This window comes from Panthera uncia, assembly GCF_023721935.1.
Source record: "Panthera uncia isolate 11264 chromosome C1 unlocalized genomic scaffold, Puncia_PCG_1.0 HiC_scaffold_3, whole genome shotgun sequence".
In the NCBI taxonomy this organism is placed as follows: Eukaryota; Metazoa; Chordata; class Mammalia; order Carnivora; family Felidae; genus Panthera; species Panthera uncia.
In genome coordinates, this window is record NW_026057584.1 from 105,722,121 (window position 1) to 105,749,573 (window position 27,453).

Consider the following 27,453-nt stretch of genomic DNA (forward strand, 5'->3'; position numbering starts at 1 on the left):
GTGAATGCTGCCCTTGAATATCCCTCCTCAGGACTAGGACCATGGGGAAGACTTTGCAGTCAATAGTCTCCCTTTTGGGCTCCTAACTTCAATCTTGGCTACCGAGGCGATTTTTTTATTTGATTGTTTGTTTGTTTGTTTGTTTGTTTGTGAGAGGGTGCATATGGGGGAGAGGGGCAGAGGGAGAGAGAGAATGTTAAGCAGGCTCTGTGCTCAGAGTGGAGCCCGACATGAGGCCCGATCCCATGGCCCTGGGTTCATGACCGGAGCTGAAATCAAAAGTGGGAGGCTCAACAGACTGAGCCACCCAGAAACCCCAACATTAGCCCTTCTTTAAAAAGGGATGGAAACTACTACTCATGGTGTACTTGTGTCCCAGATACTGGGCTGTATTTTCTTTGTTTATCTCATTGAATACACATCAAGTATGAGGTAGAGATCACTTCTTGCTTGTGTTTTGAGAAATCAGAGGTCCAGAACGGTGGAAGAGAACGTCCAGCATCATTCAGCTAGTAAGTGACAGATGTAGGAACTGGATTTAGATCTATGTGAGTGCCAATTTTTCCTCAGCATGCACCAAACAGTACCTGCTACCGACGTAGTCCTAGAGATTTCATAAGTAATACTAACAGCAACCAAAGGCGGCCCACCAGCCCCCCCAGGTGATTTCCCTGTGGATGGTCCTTTCTCCCGTCCCCTGCCCAGAGGGCAGGTGCAGTGGGTGTGTCCACACCCACCCCTCTGGCTCCATGCTGCCGGACTTTCAGCTTCCTTGGGACCTTTGCTCCCAGAACCAGCTGTGAATGCCTTGGGCTTAAGCATCCAGAGTGTCATTCAGCCCCCATGCCCCTCATCTTACCTTCCCAGTCCCTAAGATAATGCTCTCCACACTCCAGACATTTACTACATTTTCCTTGAAGAAGCCCATGAGCAACAAAAAAACATGATAGGATGTGTGCGTGATCTGTTTCAACTCCCCCCCCACTCCAAGACCGTAAAACAGATTACCCAGGTCTCTGTGATCATACCACCTATTTTAAAGCAAGACAAGAGAAAAATAACCCCCCAAAAAGGTACATAAAAAGTAAAGGCTCCAGCGAAGTAGGAGAATAAATCACAGTCAAGTATGTTGTCTGGAAGTCGTAAAGCGTGGCCTGCGCAGGCAGGTGGAAGCGCAGTAATGGCCAGAGCAGGGCGTCGCTACCCCCCCGCCCTCCCCCATACCCCCCCCCCGCGCCCTGGTGTCTGTGTTCCAGCTAATGCAGGGGAACAGGGGGCGGGTGGTGGGCAGAGCTGGGGCTGTAAACCGGTAATGCGCTCCCCTCAGCAGCAGAAGGCCAGACGCTGAAAGCAGCCGCATCTGCAGTGGTTTTAGCGCCGCACGGGTGGATTCTCGCTCAGGCAGCTGGCTGATCCACCTGAGAGGGAAGACAGCTCCTGTGGGAATCCGAGGCCGTTTAAAGGAATTGGACATTGTTTTACACCAAGTGTCCCTCTTCCCTTTACAGGTTGGGGGTGGAGGGTGCTGACCCCCTCAACACAGGTTCCCATGCTTGTCTCTGATGCTGAAATGACCCTTTCTGATGCTCCCGAATGGCTTCATCAGAAGGTGGACTTTGATTTACCGTCTGGTACCCAGGGCCAGGCTGTGTGTCCAGCTCCGCCCTGTACGTTTTGTTCCATCCACACATCACCACTGCTCAGAGGGTCATAGCCAGTTTACAGAGGACAAGACTGAGGCTTGGGGAGGTTAAATGTCTCTGCCGTGTTCAGGAATGTAGTCCATGGCAGAGCTGGCCAGGCCCACCCATCCCAGACCCCTCGCTTTTCTCCCCCACATCTGCCTCCATTAACCAGGGAAGAAGCCCCCGCCAAGCAGACATTTACTCAGCGGCCGTTGCCCGTGCATTAAATGGAGAGATAAGGTACAAACATATGAAAAATTAAATAACTATCAATGCAGAACAACAAGAGATGTCAGTAGGCTGTGCATGCATAGATGGCAAATGAGTGGTACAGGCAGTGGCTTGAGGATTATTTGAACTGCCTTTACCCCTGGCATAGAAAATTCACTTTGTCAACATAGATAACTGTACCAGAAGTGACCCCAGGGACCTTAATATAGACTTGCTTTATTACAATAGGAGCATAAGTGAATTGGCACACTTTTCAAAGGACTATAAACAGCTCCCCACAGTGATTTAAGTTCAATTAAGCTGGGTATTGACAATCTGTAGACTTCCCTTCCTCCCATACGTTGTGATAGAAAAATTGCACATTTTTTTGGTCCTGCAAAGAGACAGATATGTGTGTAGAATGAGGTCTCATTAATCAGAGTTATTTCGTGTCTCTCTCTCTCTCTCCTTTTTTACTTTCCTTTTGTTTGTTCTTTCTTCTCCCTGACGATCTCCATGGTAACAGATAGAACAGCTTACATCATCTATAATTACTGCTATTATTAATAATAATAATGATCATCACAATAATAATAGCAATCAGATAAAATGAGAGAAAAGATATGAAAGAAATTAAATTCTGGCTTTGTAGGTAAACAGTTTACAGCTTCTGAAATAGAGCAAGAGAAACCAGGAGGTCATGGAGAGACCCAGGATGTGCGTTCACAGAAGACTTTCTGGGGTGATGACTGGGAAGGATTTCACAAGAGAGATGATAATACACAATGTTTCAGAACATCACAGCATTTCTACTATGCAACCTCTTTTTCTTTTCTCTTGTCGATAATGTTGGTGGTCATATTGAATGTCTGTGTATGTTGATCTCATAACTTGAAACTGTTTTGCATTTGGACCGTTGGACCACTACACATGCATAGAAGAGCTGCTTTGGAAATGCTGGAGGAAAAAACCTGGCAGAAAACAAATGGTGATTAACTAATCTTGTCCCTTGACAACAGTTTCCTGAAATCCTGCGCAGTGCCCCATGACAGCCCAGGTTCTGGAGGTCTGAGAGTGAAAGGTTTCTGTTGCTCTCTCCATTCTCAAGGAAAACAGTGCATTCTCTGCTGGCAGGCTTCTCTAACAGCCACTCCCAAACCTGCCCCCCTGGCCCGGTCTCTGGGTAATCCCACTTACTTATAATCTGAAGAGTAAGTACCATAGCCTGAGACATTTGTCTTTCTTCTATGCACAACCCCCACCCCCACCCCTAAACGATGGTAAGCTTTTAAAGAGTTAGGCAGTGCATTATCCTTCAGGGCAGGTACTCCTGTGGCTGGCCCAGCACTACCTAGGCACATATTTGAAAATAAGAATGAATGATACACTTCATATTTTGGGAGATCTCATAGCTTTATGGGAAGACAGACTTCAAAACTAAATTCACAGTGCGGTTTGAAAAATGGCTTTGCCAGCCTGAATCACTATACTCTGTTATGTCTGTGAAATGATGCTATAGAATTTTATTCCACAAGCTTTCTTGATACCTCATGGCCTGTAACTCCTTTAGGAATAAAGGCAGGCATAATAGCTGGTGTGGGTCTGGCTCATGAGATCATTCACACTCACGCCAGTACATTGGACACCCTTGAACAACATCTCCCCATTTCCTCAAAGCTCTAGTAATTAAAATAGTAGGATGCAGCCATAAAAATAGACACATAGACCAATAGAACAGAATGGAGAGCCCAGAATTACACCCCCCATAAATGTTTTCAATTAATATTTGACAAAGGAGCCAAGAACACTCAAAGGGGAAAGAATAGTCTCTTCAACCAATGGTGCTGGGGAAACTGGACAGCCACATGCAAAAGCAAACAAACAAACAAACAAACAAACAAAAACACTTGGGCCCGTATTTATACCGCTCATAAAAATTAACTCGAAATAAATTAATGACTTAAACATAACACTTGATACCATAAAAATCCCAGAAACACAGGGAAGTTGCTCCTTGACACTGGTCTTGTCAACAGTTTTTTCAGATATGTCATCAAAAGTAGAAACAAGAAAAGCAAAAATCGACAAGTGGGACTACATCAAACTAAAAAGTTTCTGCACAGCAAAGGAAGTGTGCAACTAAATAAAAAGGGGATCTATGAAATGGGGGAAAATATTTGCAAACTAAGTATCACATAAAAAAAAGCGAATATATAATTGCTGTTACGATCCTTAATGAATGGGCTAGATTCCTGCCAGCTCAAAAATCTCTAAATGCAGTTTTCCCTGAAGCGGAGAATTTATCTTGGATAACTTAATACATGTATTCCTTTGAGCAAGTTAGAAAGATGGGGCTATGCTGCTTATCGTGGGACTGAATGGTAGTCAACAGGAAGAAATAATAGAGACTGGATTGGGTAGCCGAAAGTGGTATCAAGGGCAGTGTTTTCCAGGACCAACAAATTCCATTGACTACAGTCCAGGAAATGCAAGGGACACCAAATAAATAGAGAGACACAGGAGACGATTCCAAAGGGAAAAAGATGATTGAACAAGATGGTAATAAGTTATTAGCAGCAGCTATATGACAAGAAAATGCAGTCCATCCTACCTGCTAACCTTATTTTCCAGGTGAGCTCCCACCCTCAATTCTTTAAAGAATGAAGTCTGGGTACTGGACCTCATGTTACAGAAGAGTTCTAATGTAGACGTTCTTTACTCTTCTGCATGCCATTCAGCCTGCCATGTGTTCAAGTAAAACGTGATGCCAAATCACTGGGATATGATCATGGATAAAATGACTGATACTGGTATCCCCTTTTCCAGTGTGGACATTTCCGAGGTTAACAGCTTGCCCAAGGCCTCAGTGCTGACATTTAGCGGAATGTAGTTTCTAATCAGACAGGCAGGTGTCGAAAGCCAGGCTGCTATCTTGTGGCACCTTGAAGCCCTAGATGCATCTCTAGAGACAAGAATACGTGGCCTGTGGTATGGGGTCTGGTCTGGAGGCAGACCAGTAGAGGATGATGCCTGGAGCCTGGAGGCGTTCATGATGTTCTCCCAATCACAGCATTTAGAGTATATATTTCTCTGTCCCTGAGTGTAACTGGTCCTTCTTGCATTGTAGGGAAACCTCCATTGGTTTCCTTGTGTGGGAGTTCAAGTTCACAGAACTGTGAGAAAGGAGCATTTCCTAGTCCAGGTCTCTTGAAACTTGCGTGGTTTCCCCAAGGATCTGCAAAGAGAGGGCTAGTCTCAGTTTGCCCCCTACCCTCTCCTTCAGTGTCTCATGTGTCCTACTTTATGTTCTGGGAAAGAACCCAGAACTACTGGTGAACTACAGAACACAGTAAGAACTACTGTGACAGCCACCAGAGGCCGTCTCCTCCTTGATGCTATTGTTAATAATAGCAGCATCTGCTGTCTGTGGGATCCTTGTGGACAGAGCTGATATATCCTTTATATAACAGGCACATACAGATTTCTGTGGGATGCTTGATAATTCAGGCACTAATGGAGCTTCTCACACAAATCCCCTCACTTTACAACCACGCTGTACAGTTGGCGTTCATTTCTGCTCTCCAGATGCTACTGATGAGGAAACTGGACTTTAGAGAAGTAATAATTTGACCAATTCTGCCTAACTAGTAAGTGTCGACCTGGTACACAAATCCAGATCTTCTAACTCCAGAGCCCAGTCTGTGTCCACTAATATCCACCAGCCTGTGACCAATTTGACCATCTTGAACATTTAGCTTCATGGGTTCAATTTCAGTTAAAGCACCTGTGGGTCTGTGAGTAGATTCCCACCTCCGCCCACCTAGAAGACAGTTCCAAATGAATCTTTCTTGTTTGAAAATCTTTAGAGCTACAGTTCACATCGACACCCCTTAGCTAAAACTGCCTATCCCCATCCTAGACCAGACATCAGGGGCATCAGGCACCAAAGCTAACTTTCATGAGTGGCATTGACCCTCGCCTTTAATATTTTGTCAAAGTGCAGGGCTTAATCTACACCTGCTACCAGTGAAACTGAGGGGGGAAAATAACAGAAAGCAAGAAGAAATAGTATCCAATTACCTCCTTCTTTTCAATCTTTCTTCTTCTAACTCCCAGGGGGAACAAATAATCAGAGGACAAAGGGCATCTTTGAAAGGAAAGCCAGCTAAGAAGCTCTAGGTTTCACATAATCCTCTCTCCTCTTATAACTCATCCTGCATTTGTAGGGCTTGTGATGTCTGAGTAAATCACAGGGGGCCCTTTGGACCTCTTAATTGTTCTTTTGTATCTCCTGTATATTTGCATATATCAAAAAGTGCCAGTAGTTGAGTTATTAGAACTGCCATTCACCCTCAGGTTCCAGAAGTCAGGGTTGGCAACATTAGTGGCTTTAAGATGAAATGTTGTCTCTCTTACACATCTTCCTTTTCCATCTTGCTAAAGATAGAATGTGACTCTGGCAAAATGAGTCAGTGAGTAAATGAATAAGCAAATCAATGAATGAATGCATGAATAATCAGATGAATGGATGTGTGGGTATAAGAATCTGTGTGTATTTGGAGGGAAATCTAAATTCGTATGATTTAATGATGCTGTGTGGACCACTTCTGGCATCAGATGACACAGTGAGACTGGGGACAAGTTTATTGTCTCTCTCTAAGCCTTCATATATCTATATCTCTATGAGTATGTTTGTGTCTGTATCTATAGCTGTACCTGTGTCTATGTCTCTCTGTCTCTCTCTCTATCTGTATTTACCGTGGTGGAATGTTATATGTACCAGGGATAAGGTATGTAAAATGTCCTTACATGAAAAAGTAACACAATATCTATTATTATACATTAAACCAGGTGGTTCTTTTCTTCTTCTGAGCACCGTGGACACTTAAAAACTCTCAGTCTTTATTTCTCTGTCCACGATATTGTATTAATGAACAATCACTTTTCTCTGGTAATTATCAGTGTTTGTTTATATCGGCATGAACATTTTTTGAGTTTCATGTTAATTGTTTGTGTAACATTATTTTTACAAATTAGAATCAACATCCTATCTTTACTTTCAGTCAGAATCTAATAACCTTCATTCTAGTATGTTTTTCGAGAATTTATAGAACATGTAATCCTGCCTGTGTGAAACATTGGAGATATGTGGTTATCAGTGGGCTGGTTTTAGGGAATAGTCTGAAGATGATTTAGAACGTTTGAACAGAGTTTAATTTTTTGGCTGCAAGCACTATTTCCTTTTTTGAAGTTGGAAAATACTTTAGAGACAATGGAAACCAAATTTCTTTCTGTCCCTCTTTCTAATATACTGAAACAGAAGAGCAGAGCAGTAAAGTTACTTATCCCAAGTCACCCACGGAATTATGGTAGAAAAAGTATTAAAATTGGGGGTCTTGGTGGCCTGTGTTTTTTCTTTCCAGTTAAATATGCCAACAGCCACAATCCTGCTTCTTAGTAGTACTAATTAATAATAGTTACTTTCAGTATCAGCGCTTATCATATTGTCTATAGGTATGCCCTGGGTCATTTCTTTACTTCCTAGACCTTGATTTCCTCCTTTGTAAAACTAGGAGGTCAAAGTAGGAGGAAACCACATGATGTCTATGGTAAGTTCTTTTTCAGCTCTGAGAATCTATGAAGAGTAATGATGTTATTATGTGGGCAAGATTCTCGGATGACAAAAGCTTTTTAAGTCTTCCTATTTCCTCATTTGCTTTATTTGTGAACGTGTTCGGAATGAAATTCTATGTCCCATTGCAGTCAACGTTTTAGTGTAGGTTATTAGTACAGAATGTCTGATGGATCTCAGACCATGCCTTGCGACTTCATATGCTGGGTTGCTATTCCGTATTAAATTCCTGCTGGTCTTTCTTTCTTTCTTTCTTTCTTTCTTCTTTCTTTTTTCTACTGATAATAAAACTGAGCCCTAGAAAAGTGAAGTGACTTGTCCAAGCCTGTCATTGGTGGGGGTAGGTTTCAAATACATAAGCTCTAAAACTCAAATGTCTCTGCTCTCTCCTCACCATCCATTCTTACCTATAGGAGGTAACACACATTCTCCAAACCTGCTGTAAAGGTCCTCATCTCTGCATGTGAATTTTTATGCAAACCTCTTAAAATATTTTTTTGGTAACTAGAGGTAGCATAGAGAATTAAAGCAAAAAGGAACTTCATCTAAGTACCTTGTATGAACAGCATGGATCACATAATCTCACCCTTGTTAATCAGGTGTATTTTACAGATACCTTCTGTACGTAGGTCTTTCTATGTGCAGCAAACATTCAGTGGGATACTTGTGTTTCTGTGAGACAATTATCTATGCTAGTGTGTGTCTTGTGGGGAAGTGTGTGTCAGTACCTGGAAGCTACTGGGCTTTTTTTTTTGCGGTCAGACACCCTACATTCCTATTCTTGCTTGGTCATTTGCTCTAGGGTAAGCTGTTCAATTCTTCTCACTTTTCCTTCATTTCTAACATGGCATTTCTAACTTCCTTCTGATTTAGGTAATGTAACTTTAAAATGAGATAATGGGCATTAAGTGCTTAGCATAAGGGGTTCCACAAGTTTAGCTCCTGTGATTATTAACCCGCATATTTTTTAAATGTTTATTTTTGAGAGAGAGAGAGAGACACACACACACAGTGCAAGCAGGAGAAGGGCAGAGAGAGAGGGAGACACAGAATTCAAAGCAGGTGCCAGGCTCTGAGCTGTCAGCACAGAGCCCGATGTGGGGCTCGAACTCACAAACCTCGAGATTATGACCTGAGCCAAAGTCAGATGCTTAACTGACTGAGCCACTCTGGCGCCCCTATTAACCCCCATATTAAATTAAGGCAGAGCTTTATGAGAAACAGAAATCCTCTGGTCATTTTTTTGTTTGTTTTTTGCACGAGTAGAGCGCTGTAGTGGTGATTGATTGCCCCACGTGGAGCCAAGTATCACATTGCTTGAGTGATCTCTTCCCCACCTCCTCCCCACACCTCTGGCTTTATTGAGGTATATAAGCATGATCCCTTTTTGACCTTCCTTCTGATGTCTCCTTCCTTGGGTTGTGTTTTCTGGACAGAGGACAAGATTTGGACATCAGTGCAGCACAACAACACAGAGCTGACCCGGGTGCGGGGTGCTGACCCAGAGAAGCCCTACACCATGGCCTTGGATTATGGCGGCAGCATGGAACAGCTGGAAGCCATGATTGACGGCTCTGAGCACTGTGAGCAGGAGGTAGCCTACCACTGCAGAAGGTCCCGCCTGCTCAACACGCCAGGTAAGGCTCGTCCCTGCTCCTCTGCGTGGGCCACAAGGGCTGACGACAGATAGGCTTCCCAAACACAGAATGTCGAGGACAGGGGTGTCTGCCCACGAGGGGGCTGCAGTGATGGTTGTTCACCCTGCCGCAGAAAGAAACAAGGTCGGGAGAGGACCAGGGATGGATTTCTCATCCTGTCTCTGACTCCCAGGTGTGGCCGAGAGCGAGCTTTGCAGCCTCTCACAGTTCCATCCTGATGTGCAAAAAGACAAAGAAGACCACACCCACCCTCCAACAGCTGAGGGAATGAGAAGGTTCTTGAGAGCAGCAGTACTCAAAGAGAGCATTTAAACTAGACATAGAAGGTGTGGACTTGGGAAGAAATTTCTCTGGGAAAGGGAATAGCATATGAGAAAGCACGAAGGATCTCAGCACATTCACCAAAAAGCAATGAGTTCTTTCCAGGGCAAGATATGCAGAGGGACGTGGTGTTGGGCAAGGAGGCCAGCAGGACAGGCAGGGACAGTCCTGTGTGTTCCCAGCTCTAGTGTTACCTGGAAAGTACAGGCCTCCATGGAAATGACTCTTTTTAAAAATAAGGTTGCTGTTAGAAAAACAACAACAACAACAACAAGCAAACAGACTTCTAGGACTCTTACCAGAACCCAAAAGGGTTTTTTTTGCAAAATGTCAGGAGGGCTTTGTCAGAGTTCATGGGTACTCTGGGAGTCCATCATTTTCTGTGACTATCAGTTTATCATCTGTTCCATGGTCTTCAAAAAAAAAAAAAAAAAGAAAGAAAGAAAGAAAGAAAGAAAAGAAAAACAAAAAAGCCAAGAACTACAGGGACATAGAATATCCAAGAATGTGTGTCACAATCTGTCACCTCAAGAAACTTACAACCCCATTATGCTTAGAAGTTAGGAAGTTTGAAAGGCTGGAGAAGATTAGACAGTGGGAATGTCAACAAAGGAGAGAAGTGATAGAAGCCTAACTAAATATAACATGCCGCCTCACTGATCTAGAATCTTTAGGAAAGACGTTGTTCCACATAAGTGAATTTTCCAGATAAGTGTCACTTATCCCTTTAAGCACAAAAATGTTTTCAAAGAGTTTTTAACTATTTGAAATGAAAATCTTTCTCAAATGGATTACATGCTTCCCTGCTTTCTTAAACAGAGGGTTCTGAACATAAAATGTAACCTTTTCTTGATGACTAGAGATCATCATTGTGAAAATCAATTACCGTACTCTCCTTGGCTTCAGCCATGCTCACAGGGCCGATTGGATCTGAGGCACCGGGTGCTGGCCCTCCCCGGTGTCCTCAGATGTGCTGCTTGAGAGGCTCCGTGTTGATACGTGTTCCCATGTCTCTCTATTCTGGCTGTCAAGCCTGCACCTGTCACTCTCGGCACTATTCAGAGTACCTGTGTCTGGAGAACCAACCTACCCTCTTTTCCTTGAGTGGTTTCTAGTTTTCTGAGGATTGTGTTTGGTGGAATTTTCAGAAAAAAATGGGGTAATGTTCATTCTGACCATGGATTCCCTTTAGTGTATGTATCGTGTGATATCAGTTTGGTGACACCATTGCCTTTGTATGTGCTTTTTTTTTTTTTTTTCCCCTAAGTCAACTGTCATCAGATCCCTGAGTATATTCAAGTGCAAGGGCATGGATTTGGGGGCACATATTGAGAGGGACTCTGCCTCTTACTACTTCGAGAAACTTGTGCACGTTGCTACCTTTCCACTAGCAATTTCAGCACCTGAGCGATTTCGTCCTGGTACTGTGCCTGGTACTTATTAGGTGTTCAACAAATGCGGGTGTCGTATTTCTTTCCTTGCTCACAGCTTCAGTCCCAGCAGAGAAGGCCCAGATTTGCACTGCCATGAGAAATAGGTTCAAAGGATGATTTTATTTCTACTTCAGTGGTATAAATTGAAGAATTATAATAATTATAACTCACGCATGCAGATAATCTCACCACCCAGAGAGACCAATGTTGCACTTAGGTATGCGTTCTTCCGGACATTTTCCCACATGCGTGTTCACAGAAACACAGTGAGAAGATACTGTCTGTGTCTTGGGGTTGAGAACGCTCATTAATCGTCTTTTGCCCCATGGCTTATGAATCAAATGAGGTACGTGAACGAGGACAATGGACATGTGCACCCAGTGTCTGCTTTTTTTTCTGGCGAGCTGGCTTGCATAAACCAGGCACTGCTTGTGGGTGGGGTAGGACTGCAGACAGAGAGCGCCTTAGAGATGTGGCCCCAACTTCACAGCCTTCAGTGCAGGGATGGATCCTGACTCAGTGGTGCTTACCTCCCAGAAATGGGCAGACAACCATGTACCATTGTGGGAACATGAATGAATCCCCAGCCAGGGCCTAGTGGACTGCTTTTGTCAGGCTGTTATAATAAAATGCCGCAGATTGGCTGTCTTATAAAAAAAAAAAGAAAAGAGAGAGAGAGAGAGGGAGGGAGGGAGATCAGGTTCTGGGACCCGGCTTCACCTGTGGTCAAACCAGGGATGCCATTTCTGATACACTGTGCAGACCTCACAGATCCAGAAGTTAGAAGCAAGTCAAGTAGTCTGGGTAAGTCAAGTAAGTCAAGTAGTAAGTCAAGTTAGAAGTCAAGTTAGAAACAAGTCAAGTAGTCTGGATAAGTCAAGTAAGTCAAGTTAGAAGTAAGTCAAGTTAGAAGCAAGTCAAGTAGTCTGGGCAAGTCAAGTAAGTCAAGTAGTTAGTAAGTTAAGTTAGAAGTAAGTCAAGTTAGAAGTAAGTCAAGTAGTCTGAGGCCCTGTGATCATCAGGGTGGCTTGAATTAGGGCGAATCCCTGGGTATCTTCAAAGGGGGTGCAGCATTCTTCCTGAGGTTCAGCTGCATCCAGGGCTCATGCATACCTTCCCAGGGTGGCCCCAAGGACCCCCGCAAGGGCATTCCCAGAGCCTCTTTCTGTCTGCTCTCAGCTCTGGATTTGGCTCCAGGTGTCTAGGAGCAGCAGGGGGAGAAGAAAAAGGAAGACAGGCAGGAGAAGTTCAGGCTTGGTTCACCTCTGTGTATTTTTCATTCAGTCAGTGACTGAACCATGACACTGTCATTTTCTGGCAGTTTCCTCTGATATCCTTCCCCAGGGTTGCTGATAAGTGCCAGCCAATGGAATGTGTCATCTGTCTCTTTAACTGAAGATTTATGCTACAAACTCTCTGAAGGGCCAGAATTCCAAGCCTCAGGTGTCCATGGGAAAGGTGTCTTTGCTATTCCCATGCATCTTTGTAGTCATTTTCCCTGGGCTTCTACTTACTACCCTGGACTTTATGCAGGGCCTGCGGTCCCGTGCTACAGAGTAGTTTCCAGGACAGGAATCAGCAGCCTGACAGTGCTCAGGGCACCTTGTCACCAGGATAGGAGGTGGCCAGGAACATTGTCCCCAGGAACAAGGGCTACCCTGGTTGAGCCCAGGCCTTTCTCACTGCCAGCATCTTCCTAGGAATTTTGCCCAAGGCTGGGGTCCTGAGGGCAACATGTGATGTACATGTGAAATAAAATAGAACCCAGCTTAGGAAACACACAGAAGACACAGAAAGAAATATTGAGTCCACGATCTGGAGGATGCTTTAATACTTGGCCAGTTAGCTCTATAACCCATAAGGAAGACAAGATTGAAAGGGGCAGAGGAAGGTGATCACCTGGGGGAACCCAGTGCCCAGGTCGCTGGTGGGGATGAGGACCGAAAGCCCTGTCTATCCCAAAAATCTCTTCCATAGTCTCCATGGCACCACGCCTTTCCTCATTAGATTCTCTCATTGGAGTTTATCTGGCGTTTGCATCTTTTTATACTTAACCCCTCTGTGGAGTGAAAGTCTATTTGGGAATATTCTCCCCAATAAAACTGTGAGCTCTCTAAGGCAGAGGTAAAAAGTCATAATTGAAACATATGAACACTGAAATGTCTTGAAAATACATAGGAAAATTGAGACTCCATTACATTGAAATTAATAGCCATAGGATATATTGAGCTGGAGTTTACTTTGGTTCTGGAAAGAAAGCATTTACCAAGCAAATCAGCCAAGCAAACAAGTTTGCCATGAGGATTAAGTTCCTCAGTAGAACTAGTTACTTAGTCCCCTAGAGTGCTTCAGAGTCCCCATTTCCCTACCTGTAATGGGCTAACATCATTCCTGTCCATCCATCCATCCATCCATCCATCCATTCAGGCAGGCACATGAGTGGTTTCCACTTGGGGTCAATTGCTTTACCCAGCTATGTCCCAATGGATTTGAAAGTGATTAAATCTTATTTCTTTTAAACTCTTCCAAAACTTTCAATTTTGTTCTTTTCCCTTAATTAATGATATTTTAGTGAGTATGCAGCTAACTGGCTATATATATGTATACATATATACAAGTGTGTGTGTGTATATATATATATATATATATATATATATATATATATATAATGTTGATATATAGTTTAGATTATATATAAATATATAGTGTAGCATGTACGAATATATCATATATACACACCATACACTATAGTGTATATGCTATATAATGTATATTATGTAATTGCATACATATTATATACTTTGTGTATGTCCAAATATGTCTACAAATGCACTTGTGTGTACAAACACTCTTGTGCATTTGTAATATTTGGTTTCAGATGTGTACAAAACAAATGATCAGACTTATAAATCTAGTTAAGGAATTGTGATAGAGAAAAGTCAAATCATGGATAGAAACAGGTAGCTTTTCAGGGTACTCTGGAGTTAACTAAACCTAAAACTCTTTGTCCCCAGTATTTGTACCAAACATGGTACAAATATTAACAGATGATTATATTTTCTTTCAAACAATAAGCATTTATTGGTTCTCTCCATTTGGTATCACATACTTTTCTGTCTGGTGGGAATGAAACACTGAAAAAACAGAGTTCCTGCCCCCATGATTGTCGCAAGTTACGAGAGAGACAGACCAAACACACACAAACACTCCCACCCCCACCCCACACATGCTCAGTTCATGAACAGCATGAAGGAGAAAAGTTGAGAAGCACAAGGATCCTGAGAGTGACCAGGCCTGGGGAGTTCTATTTCATAACAGGGTAGGAAAGCTCCCTGGACTAGGAGGGGCAACCATCAGAATCTTGGGTAAAGAGAAGGTGTGGGCCATGTGATATCTGGGACAGAAGATTCCAGGCAGAGGAACAGCAAGAGGGCCAGTGAGGCTAGTGGAGAGAGAAGGAATGGGGTGATAGGAGAATGAGGCTGGGGTATCCAGAAACCAGATCATGACAGGTCTAGGGCTACGGGTTTTATCCTGAGTGTGCAAGGAAGTCACCAGAACATTGAAGCAAAGGATTGCTCACTCTTCTTCCTATTTCAAATCCAAAGGCTAATGTCAGTTTATTTAAGTCAGGCTAAACCAAGTATCTGTAATTTGCTAAGTCCATAGACAGTTTAGGTCACTCCTTATGCCTGATGAGCTAGAAATAGCTACTAGCTCTCCGAGGACAGAAGCCTTGTCTTATATAGCCCCGATCCCCACAGTCTAGCTGAGCACTGTCAGCAAAAGTCTTAGAGGCCACCTCTGATTGCTTCTGATTCATGGCAGTACTTTTGTCCTTGTTCCCCCAATTACACTGAGTTGAGATTGCATTGGCCCCTTCACCCATTATTTTACTACTTCCCACCTACCCCCACCACATTCACAAATTCTAGAGGAGGTCTCTATGGGAGCTGGAATCCTTGTCCTTTGCATCACACCCTTCCCTACCTTTTCTTCCTCCCTCCCTTCATCCCTTCCTTCCTTTCTTCCTCCTTTCTTTCCTTCCTTCCCTCCCTCCAACATACACACACACATGTGTGCACATACATGTATAATTGGTCCCCAAATCCATAGTCCTTTTGTTAAGCCATGTCGTCACCATTCTACTTAAAACAATTTTGTCACAGAAACAGCATAATCAAGATCACAAAACTGTGGCATGACACCTGCAAAACAAAAATACCAGGGCAGTATTTGAAATCTCTTTAACAAAAGATTATTTCTACTTTAGGTACAGCAAGAATCGTAAACAAGATCATGACTCCTGTAAGGCATACTCTTTGGTATTACCACTGCTGCTGTTGATTTTGGTTCTTGGCTACTGGGAGCCTTCTTTCTGGATGGCATTTCTAATGCATTATCTCACTTAATCCTCTCAATGGTCTTATGAAGTCTGTATTATCATTCTCATTTTTTAACAGAAGTGAGGCTGTAATAACTTAGATGGTCTGCCCGGGGTCTTATAGATACTAAATACTGGACACCAGTTCCAAATAAATGTCTTTGACTTTAACCTCCATGTACATTCCAGACTAACATGCAGAAAAAGAAGAAAGGTCTCACAGAGGGACTGAAAATAATATTTAGGTACTCACAGAAAAGGTTCATCTTCTGTTCTGATTATCAACTGTTATTTAACAAACTTAAACTTAAAACTTAGCACTTTAAAACGATGGCAACGTCCATCTTGTCCACTCATCTGCAGTTTGGGCAGGTGCCAGCAGGATTTTCCCATCTCTGCTCCACCCTGGGTCACCAGGGGCTGGGGCTGGCACTGGGTGTGTGCTGAGAGCTCACTCACTCAGTTGGCGCTAGCTGTTGGCTGAGTCCTCAGTTGGGCATGTGGTCTTTCCATGTGGCTGCTTGGCTTTCTCATAACACAATGATGGGGTCTCAGGGCAAATATCCCAAGAGAGGGAGAGGGGAAGGCTGAACCTAGATTGCATTTTCTTACCTAGTGTTGAAAGTCATGCCTTATTATTTCTGCCATTTTCTAATTATAAGATAGTCACTCACACTGGCCCACATTCAAGGGGATGTCAATTTCATTCCATCTTTTCATGGGGTGAGTGAATGGACACTCATATGTTCTTTAAAATTTTGTATAGATAGTCAACCAGCCTAAGGAACAGAGCAAATGGAAGGCAGAATCAGGAGTCAAATTCATATCTCTACAACTCTGTGTAGATGTTTGCACTCTACTGTCCTGCTGGCCAATAAGTCAGTTCTAGTTCAAGCAGGAAATGTGTCTGACTCTCCATTTTTCCCTCTTAGGGACTTTTGTTACCCTTAAAATAGCATGGCTAAAATGTGTTTATAAGAGTTTGCCATAGGTCTTTAAAAAATATAAAGAGACTATCACATGAATCAAGGCAATGCATTTTACTGTTCATGAAAGCCACCTTTCCTAATGTCCTAATAATTCACTCTTGGTGTTTTGCTAGGGACATAAAGTCAAAATTAGAGGTGGGTGGATTTTACAAAGAAGACCTACACCTTAGAGGAGCTGGAGATGTGGGTGTGTATCTAAGGGAAATAAAAAATACCCCACATCAATTCAAAAGATATGTGTCTGGTTGCAAATAAATTGCTTTCCAGACCATTGATTACTTCAGTAGTCAATGTGGATTGCTCAATAATCAACATTTAGACCCTGTATGAGATAAAGTTTTTATTTTTCTCACCACTCTATGAAATGCTGTGTTCACTTAATTTATCTTGAGTACTTACAGGAAACAGGGTTCTTTTTTTTTTTTTTTTTTTTTTAAGATGTAGTATAGTGGTGGGGTGCCTGGGTAGCTCAGTCAGTTAAGTGCCCGACTTCGGTTCAGGTCATGGTCTGGCAGTTCGTGAGTTCAAGCCCGGTGTCTGGTTCTGTGCTGACAGCTCAGAGCCTGAAGCCTGCTTCAGACTGTGTCTTTTTCTCTCTTTCTCTCCCTCCCCCACTTGCACTCTGTCTCTCTCTGTCTCTCAAAAATAAATAAACATTAAAAATTTTATATAAACAAAGATATAGTACAGTGGCAACAACATGAAAAGAGCATGAATTTTAGAATCATAGAAAATGGTTTTAAATTTTACTTTTTCTACTTCTTAGCTCTGAGCATGTGAGCATATTACATGGACTCTCTGAGCCTCAGTTTCTTTATCTGTAAATGTAATAAGACAGATGTTGTGTCTTGCATATAGTAAACATTCAAGATACTACTGTTATTTTAGCTAGTATTTTATCACATTTTCCAAAGAGCAAGGGGAATATTAGTTCTCCTGGCTAACAGGTGAGGGTCTCAGAATCCTATTTTATGACTGGTGAAAAAGTTGAATTTTGGGATCTGTCTCTTGTTGATTTATTATGGGCATACTGACTTCTAAACTAAAGTTTAGGTATTTGTAAATGTGGTATTTTCTTACCTAATAGCACTGTTGAAAGTGTTACAGTTAAGTCTATGCCCACCCCACTCCCACTGCCGACCACTCAAATCCATTCATCTATTTTTTTTTTTTTTTTTTTTTCATTTCAATGAAGGACACCATCCAGTTTCTCAAGGCCAAAGCCTAGGACTCATTCCCTCCTTACTGTCTCTGTTCCCCATCCAGTATACATCAGCAAATATTCAAACTCATCAGTCACAGCTGACTTTGACCCCAGCCTTTTCCCTTCATTTCCACTGTTAACCGCCTACGTTCAAACTTCACCCTCTCTAGACTGGACAAATGCATCACATCCCTTCTCCTCTCCACTCCTATCCCACCCCTACCCTACCTCCCTACATTTTCTATCTCACACAGCAGACAATGTGATGATCTTCCTAAAATGAGATTATATGAAACTGGCTTTAAATCCTTCTCAGACTCCTTACCATGGCCTATAGAGCTCTGCAGGCTGAGCTCACTCCCCAGTTCATTCATGTTCCCCCACGCCCTCCCTAAACCTTTTATTCTATTCCTTGACAAACTAGCCCTCTACATCTTAAACAGATGCACTCTCTGTTTTCTCTACTCAAAAATTTTGTTCCTCTTCCCATGATTAGATGTCAACTTAAATTTTACATACAACTGGGGTGCCTGGGTGGCTCAGTCGGTTAAGTGTCTGACTTGATTTTGGCTCATCATGAGCTCATGGTTCGTGATCGAGCTCTGAGTTGGGCTCTATGTTAACAGCACAGAGCTTTCTTGGGAATCTCTCTCTCTCTCTCTCTTTCTCTCTTTCTTCCCCTCCCCCACTCATACTCACTCTCTCTCTCAAGATAATAAAACATTTAAAAATTTTTACATACAACTAAAGTATATACTCTATCATTTTTTATCACTTCATCCTATTTTAATATTCTGCACAGAGGTTATTACTACCTGATATTTTCTTCCTATTTGTTTGTTTACTATCTGCCTCTGTCAGTAGAATGTGAACTCCATGAGGGAGGGATCCTTCTTTGTTTAATTCACCACTTTATGCCCCAAGTGCCTAGAACAATACCTGGCACCCAGGAAACATGGAGGGAGTAGTTGTTGAATGAATAGAATATTCCACCTCAATGAATAGTTAGTATCACTGGTGTCCATATTATGTCAGAGGACCCATGATAAAAGAAGTACATTTGGCTAAACCTGCTGCGGAGACCCTTGTAAGCAGAGAGGAGTTTGTGAGTGGGAAGGGCAAGACTGGGAGGTGGGAGCCACCATTCTGCTTCTGGCTCCAACACAGACTCTCTGTGACCTTGAACAACTTACTTACACATTTTAATGGACCTCAATTTGTCTTCTTTAACCTTAGTTGGTTATATTTGATGTTCCCTAAGTGCCCTTCCCACTGTGACACTTCATGACTCTACTAACCAACACAAAGTGAGTTAAAATGCATGTGACGGTTTATTACTTTCTTGTCACTGTAAGGAACTGGAGGAGTCAGTAAAACAAAAACAAAAACAAAAAAAAAGAGGATTTTCCTAAGACTCTGAAGACAATGAAATATGATAATTTATTTATATAGTAGGTGACATTTTTCATACCCTCATGCACCTGATCTTCTCCTCAGAACATTTTTACATATGGTGATACCGATTGTGCAGGGAAGGTGCGAAACTTCCCCAAGGTCCTAACAAGAGTGGCAGGGTTAAGAATTTCTAGCCTTAGAGTAAGTATGCATGTCCTATAGTAGTTACTTTATATATAGTAAATATATAGTATTTACTGCAGTGGTTGGGAGGTGGTGTGGAAAGGGAGTGATACCAACTGCACCGATGAGGCCCGTCAGTCTGCACACACTTCGTGTCTAATGGCAGCTCAGTTTGTTATGGGGAGTCATGGCCGACCTGGCATTTTCCTCCCGCCTGGGTCCTCACTGCAACGGTGCCAGAGCGAAGGCAGCAGCGTGCCCATGAAGAATGCAGGTATCACTTAGTCATGTGACCTTAGAATAGGTACTCAACAGCCGTCAGCCTCAGGTGCCCCATCTCGAAGAATGCAGATGACATAAATAATGCTAATTGTACTCACATCATTTCTAAGGATAAAAATAGGTGGAAACTTTATAATTGAAGTTCCTCAACTTACCTAAGTTCATTTGAAATGACACAGGTGTCTTTCTCTACCTAACTCCCCCCGCCCTCTCACTTTTGCCGAGAGACAAGAATGAGCGCATTATAGCGGTTTTATTCCTCCATGCTTTCCTATGCACGTGTGCGCCTGCACCCCTGTGTGTGCCTGTGTGCACGTGTGTGCGTAAGTGCACGTGCAGGATCTGATGAGAAATACCAAGCAATGTGCTGGGTGCTGTGCAGATGTCAAACCATAATCTCGGTATTTCATGGTGGACATGTTTTAGGCTCTGAAGCAATAGGTAGGTAGGTAGATAAAAATAAATAACTCAGCTCCCCTGTTCTGCCACTTCTTTGCCAAGTGGCCATTGTCAGGGTATATAACCAAAGTTTCTGAGTCACCTTGTCCCATCTGCACAATGGGTAACATATTAACCCAATTTGCAGCCTTTTTCAGGGATTGCAAACATATACACAAAGGGGTTGACCACACTGACTGCTACCATTTAAGGAGCCTGTGCCCTTGTCGATAGAATTAGAGACAATATTTAGAAGTTAGAAGGATGTAAAGTGCTCAAGAAATGAACAATCAATTCCATTTAGGTGAATCTTGGAGATCTTCTGTGGTAAGGCTTTACTTTTGAGACACAGCATGGATAAGAGTCACTGTGAGGGGGAGAGGCATAGAGGGAGACCATTCTTAGGGAGTGGAGGAGAATCCTATTTAGGAGTGAAGTAGTTGATAGTGTTGCTATTTATTTCAGTGAGGAGGCAGAAAGGATGGGAAGGAGGATGGGTAGGAAGGAGGGAGGGCCTTCTATGTTGCAGATACCTTCCAACATGCTTCTGTAGATGAACTTCACTACTTCTGCTGAGTGAAGACTGGAAAGTGATACAATCGGAAGACTAGCCATGAAGCCGTAGAAACAGCTGACTGGGTCAGGAGGACACTACAGACAAAGACTAGTGAGGTCCATCTCTGCAGCCAAGGGAAGAGGTAAGAAGCATGGGGTCATAGAAATAGGAAAGGAAACAAGAGAGCGATCAGATTGCTCTTGATGAACAAAATAGACTCAAGGAATGCTGTTCAATGGGAATGTGAAAGTTTTCTAACAACTGCATTATAAACATAAAAAGAAACAGGCAAAATGAATTTTAATACTATGTTTTATTTGTGACAATATATCCAAAATAGTATCTATTCAATGTCTAATTAGGCGAAATGAATTTTAATACTATGCTTTATTTGTGACGATATATCCAAAATAGTATCTATTCAATGTTTAATTAGCAAAAGAAAATTATTATGATTTATTTTATTTTTCCCAAATCTTGAAAATCTGATGGGTATTTTGCATTTACAACACATTACAACACATTTCAAGAGCTGAATCGTTACATGTGGCTAGTGGCTACCATATTGGATAGTGCAGGTCAAAAACGTTTTCATTCGGGATACGGCTTCCAGCGCAAAACCAATTAACAGAAAAATTGGAGTTAAGTGGCTAGAGTGTGTTTATTCTAGTAGGGAATAAAGTAGATTTTGTACTCAGTATGCTGATTTTGAGATATGGGATGGGCGGTTAGGCTAGCGGGCTGTGCTGAGGCCTGAGGTCAGGGGTCAGAAGTGGCAGGGTCACAGGTGAGCAGAGTGGGAGACATCAAGTCCATTAAATAGCACATTAGGGGAAGGGTGCTAAGGGGAAGTAGGGTGGGGGTGATAAAAGAAAGCTGTAAGCAGTGAGAATGGGGCCCTAGGGTGATGTGATAAAGGAAGCAGTGTGGGAAGCAAACAGTGCCCGAGCCCTGGAGATCCCATAAGTGCACAGCATAAAAGTTCTAAGCAACAGTCATAGAAATATTGCAGAGGGGATCTCTGCAGCCCTAAAGATGGGTTACTGTTAGGAATAATCGACTCTCATACTCTTAAAAGTTGGTATAAAGGCGAAGAGGGGGTCTAGAGTCCCTGTATCCAGATGTGGAAGTTCAGCCAACAAGAGAATCAAGGAGTACCAGGATCACTAATTATTATAACAGTAACACTCCCAGCAGTGATGGCAGCACCTGACAGATGTGTAGCATGTGGGTGTGTGCATACATGTGTATACAGATACATATGTCCATGCATGCATATTTGTGTGTGCGTGTATGCATATTTAAACACACATGCTATTTTATATTTTTTCATCGCCACTTAATAAGGTGTTATTATTCCAGATACATAAATGAGGAAATGGAGACTTCAAAGTAAAGTAACTTGCTGTAGGTCGTACATGGACCATCCAAATTCAAGTAGCTCTAACTTCAAAGGTCATACTCCTAAAAGTCAGAGACAGATATCAAGAGAAGATGAAGGAAAAGCAGAATCAAGATCCTGAGTCCAGATAACTTATTCTGTGGGCTGATTCTGCCAAATGAAGAGAGATGTGTTTACTGAAGAGAACATATCAATATAGGGTACATGTAGCTAATTATAACATGTCATGTGTATATACATATATAAAACAAATCCATGTATACATATGTATACATACACAAATACCTGTATATGATATGTATATATGCATTTTATTCAGTTTTTCTTTTCAGGCTCCTAATGATCCCCATGTAGGGGACACTTAAAATAGAGAAAAAAAGAAAAGAAACAATATTAGCATGAAGCCTAGCTTTCGAATCTAATAGCTTTAATGTGCCAGGATTTTTAATATGTATTTTTCAGTTCCTAGTATAGATGGATTGTACACCCATCTCATTTAGTCTTTATAATGTCATGAGCCATGTTTTTACTGATAAACAAACTGAGGGTCAATGAAGCTAAGTGAAGGAAGAACCACATGACCCTATCCATATCTGAACAAACACAAGTGACTCTAATAAAACCTGTGGTGATTAACTTCAGTTTGGTGGACAAATGAAAACAATCCTTGTTTTAGTCTGCCAGGTCACCAGCTCCTCAGAAGCCAGTTATACAATATTCTCTTGAACTGAATCAGGACAAGGCTGGATTTTGCCCAGTAAACTAGTATTATATATACAGCCAAGTCACTACAAAATCTCTCTGGGAAATCATTTCATAAGATGTCCCCAAGAATAGAAAACTAATTCTCTCTGTGAACACATCGCTGACAGGGAAAAGAAGTCAGATAAGAAGAAAATCAGAAATGAAGTTGCTGACACCCTAACAGACCATCTGTAAATTCAGCAGAGTTTTTGGATTGAGTTTAGAGAGGATAAGACGTCACAATATTGGAGTAGGTTGCAGAAACCCACTTGGGAAGTTTAAGACAGAGACAAAGGAAAGAAGGAAGAGAGGGAATGAGAGAGGGGAGAGAAATAGAGGGACAGGGGGTGGGGGTGAGTGTCATGGAGAGAGAGAGGAGGGAGGGAGGGAGAAGAAAAATAACCCTTTGAGGAAATTGTCTCTGAATTAGAATCCTGTGTTCTGTTTACTGTGTATCTTGAATAAAGTTGAACAGATTCTCAACTTGGAGATATGATCCTAGGGCAGATAGCCCTGTGTGATCTTCCCAAGGGCCTCAAGTTATGAAGTTGAAAAGAGGAGTCCATGACAACAGACATAGACATGACAACTCTTCTAACCAGGTCCCCCTACAATGAGCTTCTTAAAGGGAGAAATGGTTATGGTGGCAATAGGAACCCTAGGATGACAGTCTGTTGGTAGCTGAGAGGCACAGAAGACCTACATTTCCTCAGCGGCAGAAATGAAATAAAAAGTATTTGCCAAGTGAGACTTTTCTACCTCTGAGTGTTTAAGAATAACTACTTGGTCTTACTCATTTCTGAACACCTCTTCTAGAGCCTTGCCTGTACCTGGCACAAAGCAGGTACTCAAAATTCTTCCTTGTATGTGAAAATCATATGAGAATATGGTTTTAACAAAGTACTTGGAAAACAATAATGGCATTCCTGTATCAGACAGGATTGGCTAAATTATGCTGCAGTGGTCATAACAAAATAAAAACCAGAATTTCTCTATGGCTTAAGATAACAAGGTTTCATTTGTCATGTAGACCAGATACTCATCAGGGAGTGGTTTGGGGCCCTGCCTTCAGTCTTCTCACTCCATGACCCAGAGTCATGGAGTAGCTCCTCCTTGGGGGTTGCTGGTCACCTTGGAAGAGCAAGAGAGGGCTCTGGAGTGCCTCAACCCTGCTCTAGCCTGGAGTGACATATGTCACTTCAGCTTACAATTCATTGCCCAAAATGAAAGACATAGGGGAGGAAAAGTAATTTTTCCTCAAAACTTTTGAGTTTCTTGGCTAAGACCCCTGTGAGAAAAGACAGATGAACAAGAGAAAAACAAACAGAAGTTTATTAACATGTATATCTCATGTATACACAAGAGATGCCCAGGGAGAAATGAACAATTCAAAGAAGTGGCTTAGAACTCTAGCTTATATGACAGTGCAGCAAAGAACAGTACATCTGTGGAGACATGATAAGACAAAGGAAAACAGTTTTAGGTTTCCAAGAGCAGAGGTAAAGGCCAGTGAGTAAAATTGTTATGTAGATTCCTCTGGTGCCATCTCTAGGCTGATAGGGTCTAAAGTTGTTGGCAATTGGTTAACTTTTGTCCTCCTAAACAGAGAGAGGAGGAATAACTTCATAAATGTGTGTCCTGCTTTCAGGCAAATTTAGGGAGGACGAGGAGGTTTGTTTGTCTCTACTTCTCAGTTACCTTCAGCTCAAAATAATCCTTAGGGCAAGTGGCATATTTTGAAGTGTCATATTGTGCTAGCCTTCAAATACCTATAACCCCAAGGGGACCAGAAACTATAATGCCACCATATGCCTGCAAGATGAAGAAGCAGAAATAATTGGTGCATAGCCTCAGTGCCCATCACAGAGTTCGGGGGGGTGGGAGTGGGGTGGGGAGGGAAGAACAGGGACGAAAAGAACTGAAAACAAAGTCATACCCTAATTAGAGTTGAAATAAAAGGGCATGCTTGCAATATTGCTTTCTTCTTGTCGTCTACTACAAGATGTATTATTTTTTTTTATAATGTAGGACATACCAGAAAGAAAAGTGTATCAGATTTCTAAAATACTAAAAGCTATTTTTAAACCTACAAGTCTATTTTTAGGTCCTCACTTATGAATATATATAGCATGAATTTTAGTTTTAGCTAAGATAGAGTATTTGATTAATATCAAAATCAGCTTTACTATTTAATTAATATTACAATTTCAGTGTTAGTTCATGCTAATGTCAACATAACTTGTAGGGCTAATATTTAGAAAGTATTATTATATTCCTTTCTTTTTGAAAATGAAAGCAAACTTTCAAAATCAATTCTGTAATTAGTCACAAAGCCCTAACACACGTGTGGATAAAAATGTGTCTATATGCATGTGTTGATGTATAGATGAAAACATTATATATTTTTGACTCACACAAATCTTTTGACTCACAAAACATCACACAAAAATGTTACTCCTATGAATCCATTTGCCCCTGAAATAACATTCTTATGTGTATGTATTTGCACAAATGTATAAAACAGAACATCACCGTGTCCTGTCGATATATTTTCCCTCATGCTCTGAATGCTAGCATACTCAGTCTGGCATCTGGAGAGCCGACAAAGCAGATGGTACCGGATGCTCTTGGCCAACAGGGCTGGTGCCCCATCCTGCAAATGCCCCAAGGCGACAAGCACACCGCTGTGCCATCTTGCACTGAGTGCATCCCGGTAGCTTGGGTTACTTTCCCGCAGGGCTGCTTCTGCTGTTCCATATTTTATATTTGGGGGAGTTGTTTTGATATTTCAACACTTTCAAATGCGTTCAGGTGATGGTGCATGGACTGCAGCAAAGAACCAAAGGGAGGTTATTACTCTGGATGTTATAAGATCAACATTTTGTGACAGCTAGAAGTACTTTCTGAAAAAGATGAGGGGAACACTAAAATGACCAGGCAGTTGGGGATTGGTAGAAATCCTCTAATACCATGAAGGACTTTAGACATTGTAGCAGCTGGAGAAGATTAGCCAATAAATGAATGAAGAGAGCTAGAAGAAAAGATGTCCTGGGGTGGTTCCTGCTGCAATTTGAATGGGTCTCTGTAGGGTCTACCAAGACCATTATAGTGCTGATTGATTAGTACCAGAAAAGCAATCCTACACCCTGCTACATGAAGGATTGAAGGATGAAGTGTCTGTGCCTACTCTGAGCATTCTTTATACTACACAAGGGTGCTCTGGGTGCCACAGAAGTATGTGTCCTGCTTTTGATAACTTAAGTCCTTGGCTTCTTAGTGATACCAAGCTTCTCGCAGTTGCACGATGAGGGTATCTTTGTACCTAAGCCTGTTCAATCCCATCTGGTACTTTTTTGGTCAAAGTAAGTATAACTCCCCCCCCCCCCAGTTACTCACCAGTGCCCTTGGGTCTTTGGGAGATATGTTCTTTCCTGCCTCAGGGCAAGTGTAATTTCATTTCTCATCCTCCATCGTGCCTGAATACACAGTTTACCTAAAGGTTAAGAATTATGAGTCTAATTAAGAGGCTGGACCAATTCCACTACATTAACATGAATAGTGCATGGAAAGCACTCCCCATGGCTTCATTTTTTAAGCTGTAACCATTTCCATGTCGCTTCGCTCTTTCCTGTTTTTTCTTCCTGCTCCACTTAATGAAAATCTAATGGTGGCAATGGTGCCTACCTTGACCAAAGAGAAAAGGTGGTAATTGTTCCCGCCTGTCTCTTTCTCATTCCCTCACTGCTAAGGGCAGTGTCCTAGAGACAGGTTTACTTTACTAATCAAAGGCACTCCATGGGAGAAGAAACCCAAAGGATGTGGGGTTGTCAAGAAAACTCCACCACAGACAAATATGATGGGACTCGTTCATCAAATGAAATCATCAAATGATAAAATGTGAACTTTTCTTGAATCCTGGAAGTGAAAGGTCATTATAATAGAGAGTCAGTTTTATAAAGGTTAAAAGTAAGTGATGGATGGTGATGTATCCTGGAATCCCCCTGGCCTTGTAACACTGCCTGCATCAGACACTCCTGCCCTGGTTCAATGGATGCACAACCGTTAGGGCCTCTGAGCCAACAGTGAGAGTGTGCTTCAGTCACACGTCTGTCCAGACAATCCTCTGGTGTCAGGAGCTTCCACAGGGAGTGAGTGTAGAAGTCCCACTCTGCTGTGGGTTTCCCTTAAGACTTACCTCAGGACTCCCCTGAGGGAGGAGCTGGGGTCTGAGATCTTTTGCCACTAATTGAAAGGTTCAGGAACAACTCTTTAGCATGGCGTGTGTTCCAGAGGTTTTGAGGGGAAGATAACAAATTGAACATATGTTAAATCATCGCTAGAAGGAAAGTAATTGCCCAGGAAACTGGATGATGTGGAGTGAGCCTTCAAAAATATGTTATTTACCAAGACTTGGCAGGCTGTAGCTTATCTTCCCTCTAGAGGTCCCTTCTTGTCCTTATTTCCTCATGTATTATCTATCTATCTATCTATCTATCTATCTATCTATCTTAACTAATCTATCATTATTTAAATATTATTTATTTTATCTCATTTCCCTCCGTGGGTCCTTTCTGATACTCAAGCTCAATGCTTGAGCTCAGGGATTCACAGAACATGAAACACAAGAAGGTTTTGTGTGGTATATGAGTGCACTTTTCAAAAGCGTTATTTGTATTTTTAATTTGATGTGTGCTAGAAAAAATATATGCAATTAACATACCAACCACATGATTTCAAGGAGAGTAGTATAAGTTGAAAAGAAGTTAGTAAATTTAAGGTCAATTAGATTTTTTAAAAAGATATGAAATAAGGGGTGTCTGGATGGCTCAGTTGGTTGAGTATCTGACTTTGGCTCAGGTCATGATCTCACAGTTCATGAGTTTGAGCCCCATGGAGAACTTTGCACTGACAGCATGGAGCTTGCTTTAGATTCTCTG

The 27,453-nt window shown here is 42.1% G+C and overlaps 1 protein-coding gene across 1 annotated transcript in view; it reads left to right on the top strand.

Annotated features, from left to right (window-relative positions):
- The first annotated feature begins 8,918 nt into the window (after positions 1–8,918).
- CNTNAP5 (contactin associated protein family member 5) overlaps positions 8,919–27,453 on the top strand; it is a 243,413-nt gene continuing 224,878 nt past the window's right edge. Inside the window, exon 1 of the mRNA XM_049615751.1 lies at positions 8,919–9,164. Within this exon, the coding sequence (XP_049471708.1) occupies positions 8,930–9,164 (235 nt within the window). The 5' untranslated portion in view covers positions 8,919–8,929. The remainder of the gene's footprint in view (positions 9,165–27,453) is intronic.